Raw genomic sequence first — 23,581 nt, forward strand, 5'->3', positions numbered from 1 at the left:
CTACCTCTGCATAAGTAATCACTGTGATCATGGATTTCCTTCGATTCCTTTTATAAAGCTGTCATTATGCAAAGCATTAAGATGATTTTTAGGTACAAGATCTTACTAAGCATGGATCCTATTGAATTTAACCTGACTACAAATCTCACCAGCCTCCAATATTTCATTTCTGCCCCTCAAACGCACTAATGAAACAAAACCCTTAAATAGAAAGATCACTGCTGACAGCCAGCTCGTTGGGAAGCAGAATGGCGTGGTGGGTGTTTGGGGAGCTTCACTCCAGGGTCCTTCCTCCAAGCTCTGCTCCACACACGCCTGTGCCACGCTGAGCTCTCACTGGGAACAGAAACTCTGCGCCTGGACAGTCCTGGGGGAAGCAGAGGAGCTTTGGGAGAGCTGCAGCTCTCTTTGTTTGCAGACAATCTCCCTCTTCTCCCCTTCACCCAAGGAAGAAAGGCTGGCTGGGCTCCTGCAGGCGCTGCGCGTGCTGCCCCATGTGACAGAGGCCAGCTGTGAACAGAACAGCTGCCAGGAGGCACCAACACCTAAAGACACAGAGGCTTGGCAGCTCCAAGCTGTGCCGCAGCATTCATTTGCTTCTCTGATCGTGGTGACTGAGATCTAAGGTTTAAATCAACTCTTTTTCCTTTTTACTATTCTCTGACTGTCCAAGCAAAATTTTTTATGTTACTGTTAGGCAAGAGGAAAATATCATGCAGTCATTACACAGTAATTTTTTTAATTGAACACTTTCCAGCTTTTGCTTAAAATTAGATTAAAATATCAGTGCGTGTCTTTACTTTTTAGCTGATGTACAATCCACAGATTACTTGTTTCTAATAGGTATTTGCCGCTTTACTACTTTAACAATAGTTATTTTCTTTTTTCTAACTACTTTTAATTTTTTTTAAGTAGCACATGGACTAATGTTATAAAAATCCCAGGACTAATGTTATAAAAATGAACAACTTTTTTAGCTGAATTATTTAATGGTGACATGCTTCAAATACTTGTGAGGGAGGTCTGACAACCATTATATGCACAGACATGGTTAGAATCCCCAGAGACAGATTTCCTCCTCATACTACAGAGTATGCAAGGGAAGAGAAAATATCTTTAAAATAACCAGCTGAGAACACCCCTTAGCATCACATCTGGGCGGCTGTTTTCCCAGGTACCTTGTCTGTCAGCACAGACTGAGTGAAATGAAGCTGAGTTGCACAGCCTCAGCACCTGAGAGCAGCAGCAGCAAAGCTGCAATTGCAATAGATTTACCACACATTGCAACACAGCCCGTGCTACTGCACAGGAAAAAGCAGTAAAAAACACTGTGTATCCAGACATTATTCACATAGCTCAAGGTACTAATTTCATCATATTGCTCACAGCATCGTGCAGTTAGCAATGAGAAATTCTGAAAAGATATAGAGTTCTTTAAAAAAATCAGTTAAATCATTCTGGAAATTTTCTTTAAAGTTTATTTTGTAGCCTGAAAAACATAATATTTTCAACACAGAATTCAAAATGGTCTCATACTAATAACCTCTAATCCAATAAAATCACACTTCAATTAGAAGTAGAAAATTCATTGTACAGCTTACCTGATCTGGAGCCTTGCCTTTCACCTGTGTCAAGGAATACTTCTTTTGAACATTTTGAACATTTTTGAACAGTGCCTGAAAAATTTTATGGATTCATTCTTCTGTGTCTGAATCTTACTTTCAGAGTTGATCAGACTTGAAAAACAAATACATGCCTCTGAAATTTCTTACTGGATATAAAAGACATACCTTTAACATTAGAGCTCTCCAAAACGTTTACAGTCAAACCTATGATTCTTTCTTCATTTGGAGGCATTTCCCAAATGTTCACGCACTACAGGGAAGAAAAAAAGCTTTTTCTTCCTGCTTTAAACAAAACAAAACAAAAAGCATTATTAGAAATTCATATTAAAACCAGCAGAGTGAATGTATTTCTTCATAATACAAACTCCCAAAAGCAAGGTAGTCTTTTCCCACTTCTCTAAATCAATCTTAGAATAAGATACAAGCATTATGAATTAGCACAGTGTTCTGCAGTAGCGACCCAATTTGCCCAATCCAATGTAAGAAAGTCCTAAAACTGTCATTATTACTACATGAGGGGAAATCTTGTTCCTTCACACAGAATAGATTTCACTTGCAGATGAGTTACAGAAGGGTGGTTTTCATAACACGCTTGAAATTTGCTTACATGTAACAGTCAAAACAGTTTATAAGAAATATGTAAAGTTATGAAAAGCCCTTTTTTACCTTCAGCATATGATCTTGAAACAAAATAAAAAGCCTGGAGTGCCAGTCTGCCTGCTCACAAGAGGACATCAGTGGAAGCAAAGTGTCCTGTAAATCCTGCCAAATATATCCACACCTGAACTTTTACTTTGTGGGGAAAATGTTGCTCTAGTCCTGAGCTCCAGGACACAGCTCCCTGGGCTGCTGCTGCTCTGCTGTGCTGGGCGTCTCTCAAAGCCTTTCACTACTTGAGAAAGAAGGCAGCACAAGAAGGCAGCGCAGCCAGCCTGACCTGCCTACTGATAAGGTGTTTGACAAAAAGATGTGGTCTAGTAAGTCCCAAGGCTGAGGAAGGCCTGTGACTTTCCTCATGTTGAGGAGGAGTTTTAATGATCTGTTGTCAAGAATTGGGCATCCCAACTTTTCCTACATCTGTACTCTAAAAGCAGTGATGTTCACTCCACTTTTAAAATGTGCGTCTGCACACAATGATTTGCTCCAGCCTCCATAATATACCTCATTTCTTTACAGGATCAAGGCATGACTCACTCCTCCTGGCCAACAACAAACCCAAGCATCCAGCTAAATCCATCCCAATGGAAGGAATTCCCTCTCCCTGCCGCAAGGCTGACACAGTTATCCTCACACCTGCTGGAAATTAGTGTCAGTTCTGAGGTGCCTTTGCAGGTGTCACTACAAACCATGTCATGACAGATCAAGCACTTCTCTTCCAGCATACATCATCCTGACCTCAAGCTAACCCAAATTATCTTGCTAAGTCTACAAAAATCTTGTGAAGTTTTATGTTTGCTTTCAAAGATGCTGTGTACCTGGATGTTTGGGTTTTAGTTCTGCTCAGCACATGAACGTTCCTTCCTTGAAAATAGTTGATTCACTTGCCCAACAGGCAGCCCATTATGTTTGAGTCTGTCCTCTGTTGCTCAACCTGGACACAGATGTCATGGATGTAATTAAAAAGTTTTCTCAAGTAAAGGCTGCAAGCATGGGTGTGGATGTAGCCAGGTATTTCAAAATAGTCTCTGTGAGCCATGCTGTAGACTTCTGCTTCTTTCTAAAAATACTTCTTAATAGGCAATGTGTGTGCCACTGAAGGAATGACTAAGAACTTTTTCCTGTGGGCCCCAGATTAGATGGAATGCTCTCCCTTGGTGTTACAGGGTACTGCGTGTAAGAGGCAGGTGTGCAGAGTGTGCTGACCTGCCTGCTGAGAAAATGCAGCTCATAATTTCTAATAAAAGCCTTCCCTTTTCCTACACACTTTGCAACCCAACTATCATTATATAGTCTCACTATAAAACAGAAATGCACAAGTTTTCAGGAGTATTAGGGATATTAGGAAGAATAAGCAGGCAAAGCTGAAATATCTAATCAGAAATAAATATCTAATAAAAATTTAAAAATGCAACTCTGCTTTTCTAAGTATAGTACTTACGAGGCATACCTACACATTCAATCATACCTACACCTTTTGGGTAGAAGCATTCCAACTGAAAAATAACTTGGAAACAAACTCTCTGTGCATCAAATGCCCTAGAATATTATGTAGAACCAAACATATTGGTCATTATTTTTTGTAGGGTTTTTTCCTAATATTCTTATTATGTTGTAACATCTGCTATGCATTTAGCAGAAATGCCTGTTATCAGGGATAATTACTGGAACAGTCAAGAAAACAGAGATCACTTTTTAAAAAGCCTTTGCCTTAAAACTCCCATATTTGTTACTTTTAAAAGACTAACAGAAGTTCTGAAAACACCTGTTTCCACATCATTACAGATATGACCTAAATGCAGCACCACTAAGGAAGTGTCACTTCTACAGTCTACCAGACTATTCAGAAGACTTCCTGTTTTCAAGTGGAACAGGAGGAAAATACCCACTCAGCACACACCATCAGGTTCAGCGGCAGATTTCTCACCATTTAAATCTAAAGAGCACAGTGCATTCTTAGTGGCTGCCTCCAGAATAACATGGCTGAACAGGCATGGGAATTCCTCAGTGATTTCCCCACGCTCCACAAGGGAGAAGGCAGAGCAGACATATCTGCCATCTGTCGAGTCAAATCTTCAGACAGAAAATCACCACCTGAGCTTGTCCCAGAGAGCATCAGGCAAAAAGGGCAGAATGCTCCTGTGTGAGCAGCACAGCACAGGGACTGAGCAGAAACAGTGAAGGAGCACAGAGCCAAGTTTCTAACAGCACTAATTGCAGAGGAAGATCTCTGCATGAGAGCTACGTGTGTTTCCTGGAAAGACATACAGCTTGTACGTTCCTGCTGAATTGTTGTTCCTGCTGAAAATTGGTTGCAGTTTACGCACCAAATCCCAAGAGGATTTCAACTAGTGTATTGTGATTTTCAGCATCTTGAAATTCAGGTCGCTTACTCTGTTGCCTAAATAGAAGTCAGAAATAGAAAAGCCCATGTCCTTCAGTGATTTTCATTTAAAGACAGACAAAAACTAAGAAAAGCCAGGAGTTTTGACAAAATCAAAGTGCATTTCTGCTGTATCTGAGAGAAACTGGTTCTACCTGCAAGCATAAACATGGATCTGAAACAGCTATTCAGCCAGAGCTTCTTCTTCTCTTCAATGCTAGAGAAATGGCAATTTTATCCCATGCCAAAGAACATATAAAAGGCTATAAAAAGCTTAGCACTTTCAAAGCTGTTGTCAAATTCACAGGATGAGCTCTACATTGTAATTAGAGACTAATAAATCAGTAAAAACAGCAAAATACAAAGATGAAGCTAGGAATAAAGACCTCATTGTATTAAGATGACAATTCATGTAGCAAGTCAGGTAGTTTTAAGCTAGTATTGATATACATATTTCAAGAGTATACAATAGCTTTACTCAAAAAAGGCTAGGGTGTGACAAGAGGAGAAGCCCTTGCACAAGATCATACAGTAACTACCATCAGATGAGCCAAGGTGGATCTTGACAGGCCACTTAAGGGCAACCTGGAGTGGTACTATGACGCATAGTGGTGATGATCTAAAAGAACCTACTTTGCTACAACCAGGTTGTAAAGGTATACTAAGGTTTTGGAACATATTCACCAGTTAAAAAAAAATTTGGTCTCCACTCTAGAAAGGTAGTGTTATTTATTCCCAGCTCCTCTAAATGGTGTGAGAATTGGCTACCAAGAAGCTGACAAACAAATAGCAATATCCTGCACATTGAACTTGAAAACAAATGCTATTAAAACAGACGTTTAGTACCATACATGTAAGTTCATTCTGGAGTCCTAAAATCACTCCAGACTGCTAGAAGTCCAAGAGGGAAAATTGAAACAGACAGACACCTCAAAAAGAGTTTGATTAAACTATTTGCACTTAATCTAACCAGGGACTTCTCTTGTCAAAAACAGCTGCATGCAACCCAGCCCACCAGCGCAGCCCTCAACAGTAAACTGCCTGTATTCTTCTGAGATCCTGTTCACACTCATTCCCTGATATTGGCCCTAGCATTCCTGTGGTCTTAGACTGGATCAGAGAACTAACAAGCATGAAAACTAGCACAGTGGTGGAAATTAAAATTTTTCAAACCACTTGTGTTCAGCCAGATCAGCCCATCTGCAAAGGGCAGTGGCACCATGCCAGCACCATGCCTGCTCCTCTGGGTGCTGGTGGAAGCTCAGGTGGACACTGCTGACCCCCAGCCACCAGGAGGCCCAGCTCTGCCGCCCGCGCCAGGACAGGAGCCCTGCAGCCTGGAGCAGCCAAAGCGCTCCTCACTACCAAAAAGGTGCTTTCTGTGCTCTTGGTGAAGCACCAAACGCACAACAAGGGGAGCAAGGGAAGCAATTGGAGGGTCTTAACAAAGTGATAGAGAGGATGAGCCTGTATATTGTGGTGGTATCTTTTCAGATCCCTGTTTCTGTAGAACAGAGGCACCGGCTGCAATATTCCTGGCATCAGTGTCTCACTTGCAGAGGTGATGGTGCTGTGCGGGGGGACACGGGGGATGACCAGGACACAGCTGGGGAGGTAGAGCCATGGCCATGGGGAAGCGGCAGCAGAAGGCACCACATCTCAGGGGTGCAATTGATCTCTGGCCACGTGACAGGAGGAGATGGTACAAAAGATGGCTTAAGGGACAGACAGGAAAAGCAGAAAATGTGAACTCTAAGGTCTGCCACAGACCCGTGATCTCAGGCCAGTTTCAAATGCTCAGCATATTTTTCACTATGAAATACAGATAACTAACTAGAATGATCTCTTTTTAAAAAAAATCCAAATTATTCCTAATTTCTTGCTAATCACTGTAAGGCCAGAATTAGGCTCTTGGAATCTGAATGTTTGCACTGTTACGATCCATGGCAGCCCTTACATAAAGATAAACACAGCAGAAGCACTGCACTTTTGAGGTCATAGAGTACACTTCATCCCAGATCCCTGGTATAAATACAGGAGGTCCATTATCTGTCAAAACAATATGGGAGTGTTCTGAAAGGAACAGGGTACAGCCTGGTACCGTACCATTAAATATTAACACAAGTGATAACTAATCTATTCAAGGTGAGTCAACTCTGACCACAGTTTTAACCATTCACCAAAAAAAGGAAAGTTTAATAAATCAAGACTAAGCACATAAATTGTTGTAAAACATGCTACATTATAGTTTTGTGAGAAAACATATATGTGAAAAAGATCCAAATTTTATTTTGCTGCTTGAAAAAAAAATAAAAAGAAAAAATTTTGTAACCAAAAAAACCCTGAGTTTGCAGTTCTAAAAATTTCACAAAACCCAGTGATTTGCATTCAAACTGGATTACTTCTGACCCTTTAGAAAACAAAATAAACCATTAACCCCTACATGATAAATCTCAAAAATAAACAGCATTCTGGTAAATGTCTCTCTGGGTTTTCCAATTACATGGTAGCCAACACCAAATTTGATGCAGAAGCATCAAACTGAAACAGAAGCAAGAGGTTATTTTCCAGAATAGACTAATAGTTACCTGGCTCTATCACACTCCTAAACACATTAAAAATTCAAGAGAGAAAGCAAGAGAGAGAGAGGGGGAGAGAGAGAGAAAGAGAGAGACAGAGAGCGACCATTGCATTATGCTTCCTGCAGCTGAGATCCTGTATGAGCTTTTAGCCTGGATGAACCCGCATTATCAACAGGCTCGCTCTCAATTACCTGCTTATTTTTTGCTGACATTTGATTCTCATCAAACTGTAACATTGCATTTCCTACACAACAATCCGTTCGTGATATGGAAATTTATTGTAGTTGCCCACTTACAACTGCACAGAAAGGCCTATCTTCCTCTCTGTTCAGCCTTACTGACACAAAGTTGTCCACGAAGCAGAAAGAGTTGCCATGGAAATAAAACCAATTTAACAAAAGCTGCTGAAAGACCCTCATTTATTAAGCTATTATGGTAAAACAATTTTTCCTCTCAATAAGTGTAGCTGGTATTATCTCAGTGACGCAACAAGAAAAACTTGTTGTTCTCTTCTGTAGATTCCCTGCTTTAAGGAAAAAGGTTTCAGTAGACAGTCTTGCACCACTCATGGTAGAGTTTAAACTGAAGTGGTGGAAGGGAATTAATTATTTGTGTCAACTTTGAAAACCCAAGTGAAGGTCACCAAATATAACTTGTTCCTGACAATAAAGGTTTTTTACTTGTTTTGAAACAAAAAGATCTGATTTAAAATACCACTTGTTTCTAGTTTGTTTTCACTTCTGAAATCAAGACTGTCAAATTCTTTTGGAAACACACATCATGCCTGTCTTCACTATGTAGACAAAATGAAATGGTCCATGTAAGTCTCAGAAAAGAAAAGAAACTTTAAACTATAGACTATAATAAAAAACACATCTGTGAAGTAGTTAAGACATTCCAACTCTGCGTACGATATTCTACACCTAAAAACCATATGGGCTTTCAATGAGGGAGTAACAGCTAATTTGGTTTCAAGCTGGGACAAACTTGGTCTGCAAAGAAAAATAAAATAGGAAGGTGTAATCAAATGAAGGGAGAGCTAGAATGTCCTTTTGTTTAGTAACAACACAACAACAGAACCCGAAAAAGACACTACACAGTGGCAATGACAAGAATTATGCTGTAAGAAGGGACAGGGCATGCCCAGAGGCAAGATTTCCATTGCTAAGGTTCATTTGAAGCTTAATGTGGATACTGTGACCAGCAGTATAACTCTACTCCTAGCCTAGCAAATTTAATAGCAACTAATCCATAATCACCAGGCACAAGCAGCGCCTAGTACAAAACATTTGCCTTAGACCATCTGGATGTCTATTTACAGAGCAACCACTTTGTTGCTGTGCCTGCTGTAGATTTCATGATTGCAAAGGGATGAAGTGGAGGGTGAGGGAGCAGCATGGAACATGCACCCCTCTCCCGTGAATTCTCCAGACACAGGGACAGGGCAAGCTTCTCAAAGCTGCAACAGCACAGAAAGAACTGAAGGGGAAAGATGCTGGGAGAAGGTGTAGAGGTTGTCCCATCTTCCCTCTGAAACTCTAATTAAGAAATCCAAGTTTAAAAAAAAGCACTAATGGTCTGATAACAGGACTAGCATGGCACGTCTTTGCTCTGTGGGCTTTTCTTTGGAGAGTTGTCTTTGGGGCTGTCAGTAGACAGCGTGTCAGTAGACAGCATACAATTCACAAAACCCCCAAGTTTTCACACATTTTCAACCAGTTCATAAAAAGAACACAAACTTCCACAACATTTGTTGGAAATTAGACTTAACGTTGCATGGTCTGTCTCAGTTTTTAAATGCATTTGTTAACTGAGAAATCAGTGAATTACTACAACGGTGCAAAAGCAAATGCTCCACCTCAGATCTCCACTACTGCAGTGACTACTGCAGGCAAGGCCACAAGCATGTAGTCTCACATTGCCCTCCATGAGCCTGTGGAGCCTATTGCTGATAACCAGGAACTCCAGGGTCAAGCCACCAGCAACTTGAGCATATTGGGTAAAATAATAGCATTTAAATTGTGCATGAAGAAGGATTTGGGTAAGACAATTCCTCATTTCTTCTACAGCAAGGTTTCCCACAGAAGTTTGAGGGAGCGATGGATACATTCGAGGTATACAACTAGGTTCTTAATGTATTAAGTAAAAACTAAATGTTTTATTGATTTTGGAAAAGTGGAGTAAAAGTCACAGCTGTGAGTTCTAGGCATTCCACACATAAAAACCTAACAAGCTGCTTCCTCTAGAATTTCTTGATTCTTGCTATCAGAGCAGAGCAGCATAGGAGAACATACTATTCAGTCTTGAAAATCTTTCTGTAATAGAATTACAGCATGAGGATAATAAAGAAAACAACTGAAGAGGAAATAAGTTGTAAACCTGGACTATGACCCCACTCTTAACAAATGTCCGGGTGAAATCAGCACAGGAGGTGGACTAGCCAGCTGGAGGCATGTTTGTAGTTATGAGTAAGATAAATATGAGGCATTACACATCCCAGTCTCTCATCAGATGGATTAAAAAGAATGGTGTATATAGCATTCTTACTGTCAATCATAAGCGGTACAGAATTGCATCTAAGTACATGAGACATACAGTTTGGAATGACCTATAGCAATCCTTAGATTTGAATACACTCAAAACTATAACAGTCTTTCAGATTTGACCCAAAATGGAAACAGTTCTACTTCCACAGAACAGATAGTCTTCCTTCCTTTCGTTCTTCATTCTGCCTCCCTACACAAGCCTTAAGGCAGACATATCCCTTACAGAATTCTGGAGAAGCAAGAGAGCAAAGAGCCAATTAGCCACAATCATGCCATTTTCATGGAGTACGTGAACAATTCAGCTGAACAACACAAGTGGAGAATATGAAACAAAGCAGCAAGGATGAAACTTGACAGAGAGACTGGCTTTGACAGATGTGGAGCTCACATCTCCTCATCACCACAGAAACCAGCATATGGGAAAGCTGTTTATCATCACAAAGAAGCTGTAGAAAGAAAGAGCTGGTTCTCTTCTACTCCCATCTCCTCCAAGACTAGAAAGAAAGATGAGAGGTAAGTATTCTGTTCCAGGGTGAAAGCAAAGCAACTCCATGAAAGTTTGCGGCATTATTCCTGTTTTGCATTTGGGGCCACATAAGGTTCCTAGCTGAGTTAATGAATTCACGAAAGGATGTTCATCTCAATTACACTGGTATCTAGCAAGGGGTAAGAATGCGCAGGCTTTATCTCTGGCACCTACCTTCCCTTAAGGCTATGTGTACATTTGATGTTTGCAGCCCAGTAAAGACAGGAGCAATCTCCACCTGCACCAGCACTGGTGGTTTGCAAACAAGGAAGGCAGCACCCACAGCCTCAGCAGCCACAGCAGCACTCCTGGCATCCTGTCGGGTATTTATTTGCACCAGAAAGGCTGGTAAAACCCTGGGCTGTCTGTAAGGCCCCTTGAAAGGACAGTGGGAGGACTAAGCCAGCTGAATGGCTTTTGTCACACACTATAAGAATCTGAGTGCTTATAAAAGCAAAGAAGGAAATTCCAGGTCCAGGCATGTGATGTGAAAACTTAAAGATATTAGTTGTTGCAAAAGACAAAGAGATAGGATAATTTCAAAATATAGACATAAAAAGCCTATCAAAACCAAAAATACAAGAATTAAAATCTGCCCTCCTTGAATATGATGGGAACTATGTGTTTTGAGTTGTAGCCAAGATTTCACTCAAGCAACAGTAATTTCCATTTCTCATATTTTCAAAGATTTAGAGTCCTTGTACAAATATTTCTTACAACTGAAATTTTCTTGTGAAATATCAGGTACCCTGACTGCTAGAAAATGAAACTAGAAGCAGACCAAAGCAGGAAAAGCACTGGGTTTTTGTGAGGATAATACACATGGAGACACACTGTATATTGCTGCACTCTTCAGAAACACACTGAATCAGGATGAACACTGGGCTCTGAAGACATATAAGTGACTGACTAATAGTCACTTTGATACAGAAAACCAAGCCTAGTGATAGCAACCTGCGACACTTCCCTGCAAAGCAGGGAAAGAATAAATGCATCTGGTAAAAATAGGAGGCAGATTCATCCGTTTCTAAAATTTGAAGCAACTGGTATAATTTCCCAGGTGTCTACTGCTTGTTTGCTTGCTTTTGTAAAGTCAAGAGGAAGAAGAAAAACTAAATTACAGCAAGAGGATAATGGTACCTGATGGACAGTTGTGCACTTCAGCAGGCATACTGACAAGAAGAAAATATAACTGCAAATGCTGTATAACCGCTGTAAATAATAATTTGTGTGACTTGGCAAAAACTTGTAACAAGACAATAAAGAGCACACAGCCCCACAGAGAAATAAATAACAGGTAACCCTAAAGGAAACAATTCCTTTGTTTTCTCATTTTTAGAAATACCTTAGGTGGAATTTTTGTCCTCATTGTTAAAAGTACTTCAGTGGTGCTTAGATGGTCCACCACAATTCTGAAGCTCCTTTGTTTTCTCTTACAGACATTGTGGATTACAAAAAGGTCAATTTCATTAATACATAACAACACACTTTTCATATAAATGAACAAAAATAAATATCACAAGATTCAAGAAATGCAACAGTAGAAAAAGAGAGGTATTACATACATATAGTTATGTAATTTTTACTTACTTTAAAGTAATATAAATTAGAGAAGTATCAGAGATTGCTTAGAGCCCACATGCCCATTTGCTACTGGCTGACAGTTACTTTTGGATTCATGTTCAGAGTATGCCTCCAGGAGAAAGAAGGAATGGAATTTTATTAAAACCCTTACAGAACACGCCCCATGTCAAAAAGGGTATTTGTGGGAAAGTTGGTGAATGAGCAGTGGGGACATGTAAAACAGAACATGACAATGGAACAGTGAAGTACAAAGCTGAGTCACAGTACAGTTGAATACAGTAGTTCCAATGCGCCTTCCAGCCCACTTCTCCTAGACACTCGTCATCAGCATACTTGGCTTGTCTGTATTCACGGTGATGCAATGTCCATGTGTCACTGAGGACACCACCCAGTCCAAGCTGCGTTTTCCATAAGCTCTGAGCTTTGACAAAGGTCAAAAAGATATGAGGGAAATACTGTGTATATCAACAGACTGTCCTCAGAGCTTGGGAGAGTCCCGCAGCTGGGGCTGGGACAGGAAAAGCTGTCGAGAGGAAACCCGTGAGACTGAGCCTTTCCTTAGGCATCTTCCCCTCTCTGCTCTCAGGTGCCTCACACAACGCCAGCCCCCAGGTCTGACAGAGGAGCCTGGGCACAGGAGAGGGAATTAATTTCTCCCATGCCAAAGCTGTGTATATGGGTGCAATGGTGGCTTTTACTTTTGTACATAGCCCCGTTTTCAGCTTCTCCCTGACATGCATTGCATATCCATGCATTTCACAGGGAAGGAGTGCCTGACTCTCCAGCAAGAGGAGCAGGTTCTGCTTCCTCATTACATCCCACTGGATGTACCCCTTTACTACACAGCTGTCAGAGCTGGAGGGCTTTTTAGAGGTCTCCAAAGAACAGCTTGTGCTAACATGATCCTTCACTGCAATGAAGATTTGGATCACATGAAGGGACACATTTTTCAGTTCATTCTCCTTTGCACTCTCTTGAAAGAAAGAAATTTGGTGCACAGTTTAGCAGTCTCTCTCCAGCCCTCAATGGAGCTGCACAACACCAAGCATGCATTGTGTTACATGTGTTAAGAGCAATTTGATGCAGGAACATCCTTCAGTATTTCTTGCTTGACATCTATGTGTCATCATATATATTTTGTAAATTATTAAATATGTATATGTGTAAATGCATACACACAAGTTTACTAGCAACAGCAGAGGCTTGAGCAGACTTGTTTTCTACTAGGCTAGTGTAAATCCCATCCTACCTATGAATTTGTACCATCCCACTCCCTCCTGACTCAATTTAAGGGAGGGTCAGTACTTGTCACAAGGTTATCAAGCTCCAGGTACCAAAAATACATTTAGAATATGGAAGCAGCCACACAAATCACAAGAGCAAGGACTTATAACCTCAGGTCATAACTGTCTAATGAGTTCAGTAATTGACACAAAAAACTGACCAAGACAAACCTATCTACAATTCCAAATTACTAGATACATCAAAATACAAAATTTGAAAGGTATCAGCACTGCTTACATCCTCCTGAAACTACCAAAACTGCGTGGCCTGATATTCCTATAATTTTCCACAGGAAAATTTGTCATTTCTCTTTTCTACACAGCATGGACTTTGTATGACTCAGGAGATGAAGAGTGAAGGAAACACCTTCCTCGAGTACACCAGAAAGGAGTGCCTTCCATTATGATACTACAGTTTCTATATACATGCTGCTCAAGAGGACAGGATGACACAACATTCAAAACTGGTTCCACCCCAGTTACCAGAGTCTCCCGGATGAAGCATTTATTCCAGGACTAGAATTGTGCCTAATGTTTGACAATGGTTCACTCCTCCCAAATAGATGGCCAGAGGTGGAAAACATGGGTGGGAATGGAAGAAGAGCCTCTTTCAGAGCACCTGAGTGTGCAAGCTAGCCAGTTTTTCCCTGGGGAAAATGCTTCACTCAATCTGAGTGCTGTTTTCCAGATCAGGTTGGATGCCACTTCACTGCTAAAAATAATGTGCAGCTTAACTCCTCACATAAAAGCTGGCAATAGTTTAAAAACTCCATGCATAAATGAGTGTTGAACAGAGGGGTCTGGCTAGACTTCAGTGGCACCAGCAATGTTAGTGAGTGGAGGAAGGAAAAGTGCAGGAGTGCTGTGAACACCTGGCAACAACCTGATGGAAGCATCTGCCTTTGAACCACTTGCTGTGAAATAGGATGGCAGGGTGCTGGACGCAATAAAACTTAAAACTTTTTACCGCAAAGCCACGATTCACTGGCTGCAAAAAAAAAAAAGCCACATTGTAGTCAGATAGAGAAGGGGAGAAAGCCAACTAAGACTTATATTCCAGCTACAGGAAACATTTTCCCAGTACCTGTTACCAAGCCACTGTAAGTGGGAGACATGGGGATCTTCCAGTCCACCAGGAACAACCACTGTCACTGTCCAGGCTGTTCTGCTAGATCTGCACTTCATACCAAGAACCTGTTCACTTAATTCCTGTTGCATTATGTGCCAACTTGAGAAGCCACTCAAAAATTTGTCTTAATAAATACCTGAATAAAACATTTTACAAAGTAAACTAGCGTCATTTCCTCAGAAATCATGAGGCTGCTCAGCACTGCAGACACTCCAGTTCCCAGGACTGGTCCTCACAAAAAAATCATCCTCTGATCTTCCTAATATAATAACAAATACATATGATTGGCAGTAGTGACAATCATTTCTTGCCATTCTTTATTGAATAAGCTTAAGTGCTATTAAATATTCTCCTATGAAAGTAAAAAAATGTGTGAGTTATCATAAAACATGGCATATGCCATAATTTCAAAATAAAATCTATGTAAAATACTGTCAGGTTTTTGTTCATCTTCATCATATAACTTGATATTTGGTGAAGAGAGCTATTAAATATTAGAGCATTTCTAATTCAGTCTTTCCTGCAGTCTTCCATCATGCAGAGTATGAAATTACAGAATAAATATAAAATCAATCTTTTAATCCCCAAAATAGAGAAGAAATGCATGCCCTGAGGCATAGTCAAACTACCTAACTTCAATAAATAAGTGCTTTTCATCTTGCTGCAACCCAAGAGCTTTCTTGGGTCTCTGGATGTCTATCTTTACTGGTCTAAAATGGCTAATTTTTGCATTAGTTAGTTCTCTACTGTTTCAATTACAGAACTGTCTCACAACATGTAAAAACTTGGACTATGAATATGTTATTCATATCAGCTGACTCATTACGCATTTTTTGTCAGTCCTTGCAAAGTAAGTGTTTTCTAGTATGAAGAAAGATCATATGTTGTAAAAATGATGATCCAGAGCTGAGACACATATCAACCTATGACCTGAGCCCAGATTATGAAATGTGTCAGCCACCTTAGTAAAATATTAACCGATTTTGTGGGTTGTCATAGTAAAATGAGAGGCTGCCCTGAACATAACTTCATTTAAGGACATTCAGAAAATTGACATCACAGCTGCAAGGACATATAAAGGACCAGCACAGTGCATTTTCAACTGACTGCAGGAACACTGACAGGAGCATTGTACAGGCTCAATTCCTCTAACAGCACAACAGAAACTGGATTTTGCAAAGTACACCCAGAAGCTTCTTTTTATAAATCAGTTCTGAGAACATCTGAGAGACTTTATCTTCAATTGTGTTTACAATTCCTTTAAAGAAGCATGTGCACGGGAGGCTGTGCCAAGTGCCTGGGAAGTACTCTCATCCCCCTGGCTGTGCTCTGCACCCTTGCTAACATTTTGTTGTTTTTCCCCGGAGGAAAAGTTGAAGAGAGTGCACACATTACAGATGAAGTTTGGTACTTTGGAGGGATCTTGGGATCGGGTGTATTGGTAAGTGTCTAAATTCAGATATTTATATTTTCCCCCATCCACAGCCATGACTTGCATTGTTGAATTTTCTCAGGACTGCAAATTCCTCTTGGATAAACAAATAAGTTATAAGCCATCCAAAGTTTTGGCAATAAGTAACTTAAACTAATGATAAGGAAAAAAAAACCAAACCCATAGAATTACTATATTTAAAAGAAGATGTAATTTGAATTCATCCCAGTTCAAACTATATTTCTATTATTCATAGATGATCTTCCCTGCCTTGGTATTTTTGGGCCTTCAGAATAATGATTGCTGTGGATGCTGTGGTAATCGGAGCTGTGGAAAGAGGTTTGCGGTAAGTGAAAGGAAACATGGCAAAAAAAGTAAAAGCTGAATTGTTACTGATATACGTATTTTCCTCTCACAGCCATTGCGAGTCTAGATAGAGGCTATCTTGAGCGTGGGACAAAAAGCCCTGCCATTTGTTTGAGTGCTGGGAAGTAGAAACAGCAGGCTGTAAAAATTGTATTATGCCTCTGATGTTTTACCTCCTGTACTAGAACAGTATAGCCTCATTGTTTTTTGCTATCAGGATAGCAAAAGGATATCAAGATACTTATAGTTACTATCACAATTAAAATTTATTGCTGAAAGATCTACATTTTGTTTTGCAGAGTACAACAGTCCTCTCCTTAACCATTTTTTGTTGGCAACTTTTAAAATCACTCTGGCAGTTAGGCACTACATTCCCAACTCACTGCAGGCCGACAAAATGAGATGTGTTTCATTAGATTCACAGGAAGATTTTCAGGAAGGAATAGACCTCAGGACATCACCTAATCCAACCTCCTACTTTAAGCAGTGTGGGTGAGGCTCCACTTTGAATTTATAGCTAACTGATTTTCACACTAGAAAAGCTTCCAAAGAATACTTTCAGACACTAACAAATACCTCAAGCATTTTAGTTTAAAAATTAAATTAGAAAAAAAATTATTTCTAGTAGGAAAAGATGTCTTTTTGAAATAAATTCTCTTGATCCAGTAGATCAGTATAGTTTTTAAATAAAGGAACAGATTTTCCACTGAGAATTAAAAAGAAAGAGAGAAAAACAAATAGGAAAAGATTCATGCCTATGAGGTTGACTGAAGAACTTTCCCTAAATTCTCTCTTTGATGCTGTCTTCACGCAATACCAACAAAACAGGTTGAACCTTGAGAAGGAGGAAATGGAGCCATCTGTTTGTCTTTACAACACTGCATGATCCATTTTCTGCAAGCAGTGAAGAGAAGCTGGTTGAGTTTTGCAGAGCACATACCGCTCCACAGGCAGCCAAGAACTGCGGTGCTGCTACTGCTCAGCCGGGAGTGACCAGGGCCACAGGAGGTGACCAGGGCCGGCCACAGGCAGTGACCAGGGCCGGCCACAGGAGGTGACCAGGGCCGGCCACAGGAGGTGACCAGGGCCGGCCACAGGCAGTGACCAGGGCCGGCCACACGCAGTGACCAGGGCCACATGCAGTGACCAGGGCCGGCCACACGCAGTGACCAGGGCCACAGGAGGTGACCAGGGCCGGCCACAGGCAGTGACCAGGGCCGGCCACAGGAGGTGACCAGGGCCGGCCACAGGAGGTGACCAGGGCCAGCCACAGGAGGTGACCAGGGCCAGCCACAGGAGGTGACCAGGGCCGGCCACACGCAGTGACCAGGGCTGACCACAGGCAGTGACCAGGGCCGGCCACAGGCAGTGACCAGGGCCTCCCTCCTGCCGTGACCAGGGCCACAGGCGGTGACCAGGGCTGGCACTCGCAGTGACCAGGGCCGGCCACAGGCAGTGACCAGGGCCAGCACTGGCTGCGTGGGGGCCAACCTGCAGGTGTGTGGTGCTGCTTGCAAAGCAGCCTGCCTTCCCTGCTGACAGCGTGCTGGAGTGCAGCTGACTGGCAGTATTGATAGTGTCCAGAGTGCCAAGTACACTCTACTCCAAGAGTCCTATGGACCTTATCAGCATCAGCGTGTCTGAGAACCAAATTTGGTATTTTAGCTGAAATCCATTATTATGATGTCTACTACAAAATCATAATTTTTAAGTTAGCCCTGACAGATATATCAACATAAAAATGCACGCTAGGACTCAAGACAAGACTCTTGCAATGAGGTCTGAACAAAAAATCACATTGTACTTGATTATATTAGAGGTAATCTCCAACCCAAATGATTCTGTGACATGAAAGTATTGGGTTTTTCTCTTCACCTGTATCACTTTATTCCTACAAAATACATAACCTTAACCTACAAATTGTTATGGCTACAAGTATTTCAGAATTCAAGCAGGGCATTAGTTCTTGCATGATTTACTTACATATTAGTATATATGGAAAATTCTGTAACAGAAACCAGAAAAATAAAGACATACTTTCCCATCCACTCCAATCGTAATACTAGAGCTTACACCTGTGAGGAGGTAAAGTATACTAATATGAAACCTAAAGGGAGACTTGGGAAGGAAAACTGTAATTATTTGGTCCAAATATAACCAAGATACCAAAGCCGACTTGTAAAGGATACTGAAGATTTTTTTAATGCCTTGAGTGGTCCAAGACTTTAGTCTTGCTTGCAGTGTCCTGAGATGAAGGTCTGGCCACAGAGGAGCAGGAGGCCCCAGAGGGGAGCAGTGCCATCTGCTGCCAGGCCCTGCCTTCTCCTCCTCAGGCACACAGGGCCAATGCTGCTAAAGCTTTAAAATACCAATACACATTTTCTATGCAATGAAAACTAATAGGCTTCAGCTGTTCAGGTGTTGACTATTTGACTATTAACAGCTGAATTTAGGGAACATTTCAGGGAACAGCTGAATTTAGGGAACCAAAATAACATTATTTTTCTCTTCATCAGATGTTTTCTTCTATAATATTTGCTGCCGTTGGAGTTGTGGGAGCTGGATACTGCTTTATTTTGTCAGCAGTAGCCCTAAACAAAGGCCCTAAATGTCAAAGTCAAGGAGGCTGGACCTACCCTTTTGAGGCTGGGTAAGACAAGGCAATCAGAAAAAAAGATATACATGTTTTAAGTTTGTGAGATGATTCAAATTCCAAATCCATTGTATAAAAATGAGAATGTTATTGCTTGTCTAAATTATACAAGCTCTTACAAGTGTTTGCAGCACACAGCAAGACTTCATAAGGTTCAAGAGCATGGATTTAAAGAAAAGCAAGTACAATGAAAACTACTGAGTTTCAAAGGGGCCTATAAAGAGAAAGGTTATTCTTGGGATGATAAGCAACATATGGGGATAAATTCCACTTTGATGAATAGCAATGACACATTGAGACATCTCTCAGAGTCTTGAAGGAATTGGCTGGTGTAATTGCTCCATATTTGAAAAGTCCCGGCAGCCAGGAGGAGCCCCAGGTGTCTGGAAAAGAGGAAACAATACACCCGTTCTTTTAAAAGGGTAGAAAGGAGGAGCCTGGGAACCATCAACCTGCCAGTCTGCCCTCTGTGCCTGGGAAGATCATGGATCAGCTCCTCGTAGCAGGTCTGATGATGCACATGGAGGACAGGGAAGTGATTTGTGTCAAGCAGAATGTCTTCACCAAAGGCAAGCCCTGCCTGACCAACCCAGGGGCCTTCTATGGTGGAGTGACTCCATCAATGGATAATGGAAGAACAGCAGAAGTCATTTATCTGGACACAATCCCCCACAATATCCTGCTCCCCAAATTGGAGAGAGATGGATTTGATGGGTGAACTGCTAGATGGAGAAGAAAGTGTTTGGATGGTTGCATCCGGAGGGTGGTGGTCAGTGGCTCAGGATCCTTGGACATTAGTGACAGGAGGTGTCCCTAAGGGACTGGTGTTATTTCATATTTTCACTAATGACACAGATGAAAGGGGCTACCAATGATGATCAGAGGGATGGAACACCTCTTCTATGAAGAAAGGCTGTGAGAATTGGGGTTTTTCAGCCTGGAGAAGAGAAGCTTCAGGGTGATTGTGGCTTTCCAGTACCTGATGGGAGCCTACAAGAAAGATGGAGAGGGACTTTTTATAAGAGCACGTAATGACAGGACAAGATAATGGCTTTAAACTAAGAGCAGGTTTAGATCAATTATTAGGAAAAAATTCTTCCCTATGAGGGTGGTGAGGCACTGGCACAGGCTGCCCAGAGAAGTTGTGGATGGCCCATCCCTGGCAGTGTTTGAGGCCAGGGCGGGCAGGGTGTGGAACAACCTGGGACGGTGGAACGGGTCCCTGACCTTGGCAGGGGGATCAGAATGAGATGATCTTTCAGACCCCTTCCAACCAAAACCATTCTGTGAGTCTATGATTATATTGAAATTTAATGGCATTCAAATAATTACATAATATAATATAATATAATATAATATAATATAATATAATATAATATAATATATGTATAATTTTATTTTGGCTATGGCATTTCGAAGCTGCTTGCTCCTCATGCTGTGCAACTCAAAGATGTTCACTTTCATGTATATTTATCACTTAAACCCAGCTATCCCACTGCTGAGACTGAAGTCAAGACAAGTTCAACAAACAACAGGGCACAATGTGCTACTGAGGAGAGCAGGTGTGATCAGAACAGAATGGCAAGGGCTGCAGTAAACTCTCCATTACCTCAGAGCCTTTAATGTAGTCTGCCTCAGTCAAGAGTGACCTGGCAGCATTTCTTACATAATATACCAAAAAAAAAAAAAATTACCTGAAAAAAAAAAAAAAAGAAAGAGAAAAAAAAGAAAAAAGAAAAGAAAAAAAAAGAAAAAAAAGAAAACAAGAAGAGTACAGGTAGAGGATTATTTGTTCATAGGCCACTGAGGGCCAGAAACCAACTCCCTTGGTCTCATTCTGAGTCTTTGGAAATATGCTCTGTTTCAAACATTGTTTTGATTGCAGTCCAGAAATCACTTGACAAAAACACAAGTCAGCACTAAGAATATGCAGATGAAATATAGCCAGTGGTTAAGCAGTTTACAGTTAAATCAAAATGTGAAGGTAAAAATTATGGAAGTTATTACCTTTACTTTAGATGAGGCATCTAGAACAGCAAAAGCTGTTATTTTCAGCTCAGTGGACAAGAGGTGACATGCCTGATTTCATGATTTGTTTTGATAATTCAGTTGTTTTGATTACAATGTACTCCCTTGTTCTCAACTCTACTTTGAGATACTGGATTACCTACCCTGATCACAGTCTCCCACCCACCCCCATACACAAAAAAATGCTGTAATCAAGTAAAAGCAGCAAAAATGCCCCTGACAAAACACTGTAACAGACAAAACCCATTTGGCACATGCTTGGCTAAGATCTTTTCTTTCCAAAACACTAAAAATGGTTCAATTGTATCAAACACATACTTGTCTCCAATTGCTCCCTTCTGATGTCTTGTTTTTTCCAAATCACTTGCTTCAGCTTACCTAGAAACTAAGCTGAAGTCAATTTCTAGACAAGTAGGACCAGTGTGGCAATGGAAATTCACCGAAGTGAGCAGAACCATGTCGCAGCAGTGACAGCCTCTCCGTGGTGAGAAACCCCTTTATGAGTTAATATGGTCTTCTTCCTAACTGTTTTGTTCTCATGTAGGGATTACCTTGGTGACCACGGATTGTGGATAAAGTGTACATCACCTGATAACATTGTCCCGTGGCACCTGACCCTCTTCTCCTTGCTGCTGGTGATGAGCGGGATCCAGGCAGTGCTCTGTGGCATTCAGGTGCTGAATGGCATCTTTGGAACCATCTGTGGGGACTGCAAATGCTGCGGATGTTGTGGGGTGAGCAACTGATGGCTCTCCTTTGTTATTCTGTGTACCGATGACTTACACACACACCTCTGGCTGACAGTCAGAAAAACTAAACTGCCCTTCCTCCAGCTCCGCGATCATGTTTTCTAACATACTGCCAAAACCATGCATTGCTGCCATTAGGAAATAATAAAAGCCTTTGAGAGTCACACCAATAGCAGCCAGGAAATTACCTCCATGTTTTTATTCTTCCAGGGAGAAGGAACTGTCTAATGAACAGGAATGTTGCAGACAACTCTCCTCATCCCGAGAGAATCCCTTCTGCAGCTACTCCACAAAGCAGCCCTCAGATGCACTGGCTCTGGCTAAGATGAGAATGAAGGGCTCCTCCTCCCACCAGTGTTATGAAGCCCTGACTCCCTTTCCAGCCTTCCTGAAATCTCTCATCATGGAATAAAATAAGTGAAATACAACTCTCACATTCATTTTATTTTTGTAAAAGAGCTTCCATTTAAAAAGAGGGTATTCTCAGGCAAAATACAAATTTGTGTTACTATTTCTATTCAGGTCAGTTAAGTAGCTTGTTAATCCCCAAAGTTTCCAATCGACACATGAGCACAAATGCTGTTTATTAATCTTTTTGTACAAGTTCAATTTAGCTGTATTTGGCACAATACTATGAAAGAGAGAGGAAAGACAATGACAGCTAGCTCAAAGGCAAAAATAACTTTTAGAAAGAACTTTTAAAACTTTAAAAGAAAAAGCTACTTCCAGAAGGAATCAAGGAGAAGATAGGAGGGATTGGAGACATTTGAGGGATTCAAATAAACTAATAAGCTTCTTTTAAAAATTCTGAAACAAATCTTCACATACCAGCTTGCCAGGTTGGATGTCTCAATGCTTCTCAATATTGGCCAAATCTGTTTTGAAAATTTTCCTTCTGAAATAATGATCCTGTGGTCTGTGCTTTCAGAAAATGCATGTCATGAACCGTGTATTTACACTAGGAGATATCTGAAGAATCTAGAAGTACTTGAAAGCACTGGAAGCTGTTGAGCAATATGCAGAAATGTTAAAAAGTTTGATATAGGTACTGAGAATTATGTTGTACAAGATGATAAATTACAAAAATTACAAAAAAAAACCTCTTCAGAAACAGCTCTCTATCCCACCTGTTCTACTGCATTGCCCAGGAACTTGAGAGTACCCTTTATTTCAACACAAACACACACTGTGCAACTATCTCACATCTATTCTTTCATCTGTGGTGAGCAGCTGTCCTGCACCTCATCTCACATTTGCCCTGTTTGATTTTTATGAAGCCTTTGGGAACAAGGAATGTTTCTCATCAGTGTTCAACAAGGGGATGGGTAGCTGCACTGAGTACAGCTTTGATATACCAATAAGCAGAGTACATAAATTTTTGTGGGAGATGGGGTAAGAAATAACAGGCAGCAGGCTATGATACCTAAAACCATAATCAATGAGCTACAGCTTCTAAGAGGCACCCAGCTACGTGATGGCTTTCTAATATGAGCTAATATAGAACTGATACACAAGGCACACACACTTCAACTTGTGATCCAGACTGCATTCACACCTTGGCCTTCAGGTGTACTGAAAAAGGGTAAATGAGCCAGAACCAGCAGCCCAGCTGAACCCACACTTTGGAGTACCACAATCATATTCCAAAATCTATTCAGTTAAACTAACACCTGAGGCTCTCCCTTAGCACTTAATTTCAAGCAAATCACACATCTGCAGTATCAATTCTGCAGTAACTGGAGATTGTTCTGTTTTTACTCAGCAAAGCATCCAGTAAAATGAAGGAGAGGGATTAATTCTAGAACCTCATAAAAGAGAATTATGTAAAAAGCCAGTGTTAATTATTGAAAAGAAGGCACAGATAAAGAGAGTGCAGCACTAGGAAGGGACAGAAAGATAGAGGTAAGAAAGAAGGCACAAACAAGGATAACTGAAAGGAACCCTGACCAACTTAAAGACCACACTGTGTTACAGTGTGTAGAATTATGAACATACACTGATACAGAAGTAAAAATAATAGTAGTCAAAAGAAAGAATA

The 23,581-nt window shown here is 41.0% G+C and overlaps 1 protein-coding gene across 1 annotated transcript; it reads left to right on the plus strand.

Moving 5' to 3' along the window:
• Positions 1–15,388: 15,388 nt before the first annotated feature.
• TM4SF4 (transmembrane 4 L six family member 4) lies at positions 15,389–21,971 on the plus strand. The gene is made up of 5 exons (XM_059479203.1): positions 15,389–15,756; positions 16,004–16,093; positions 18,630–18,763; positions 21,339–21,528; positions 21,754–21,971. Exons 1-5 carry the CDS (start codon positions 15,586–15,588, stop codon positions 21,769–21,771), a joined length of 603 nt encoding a protein of 200 aa, XP_059335186.1. The 5' UTR covers positions 15,389–15,585; the 3' UTR covers positions 21,772–21,971.
• The last annotated feature ends 1,610 nt before the right edge of the window (positions 21,972–23,581 follow it).

Source organism: Ammospiza nelsoni, chromosome 10 (genome assembly GCF_027579445.1).
Source record: "Ammospiza nelsoni isolate bAmmNel1 chromosome 10, bAmmNel1.pri, whole genome shotgun sequence".
Lineage (NCBI taxonomy): Eukaryota > Metazoa > Chordata > Aves > Passeriformes > Passerellidae > Ammospiza > Ammospiza nelsoni.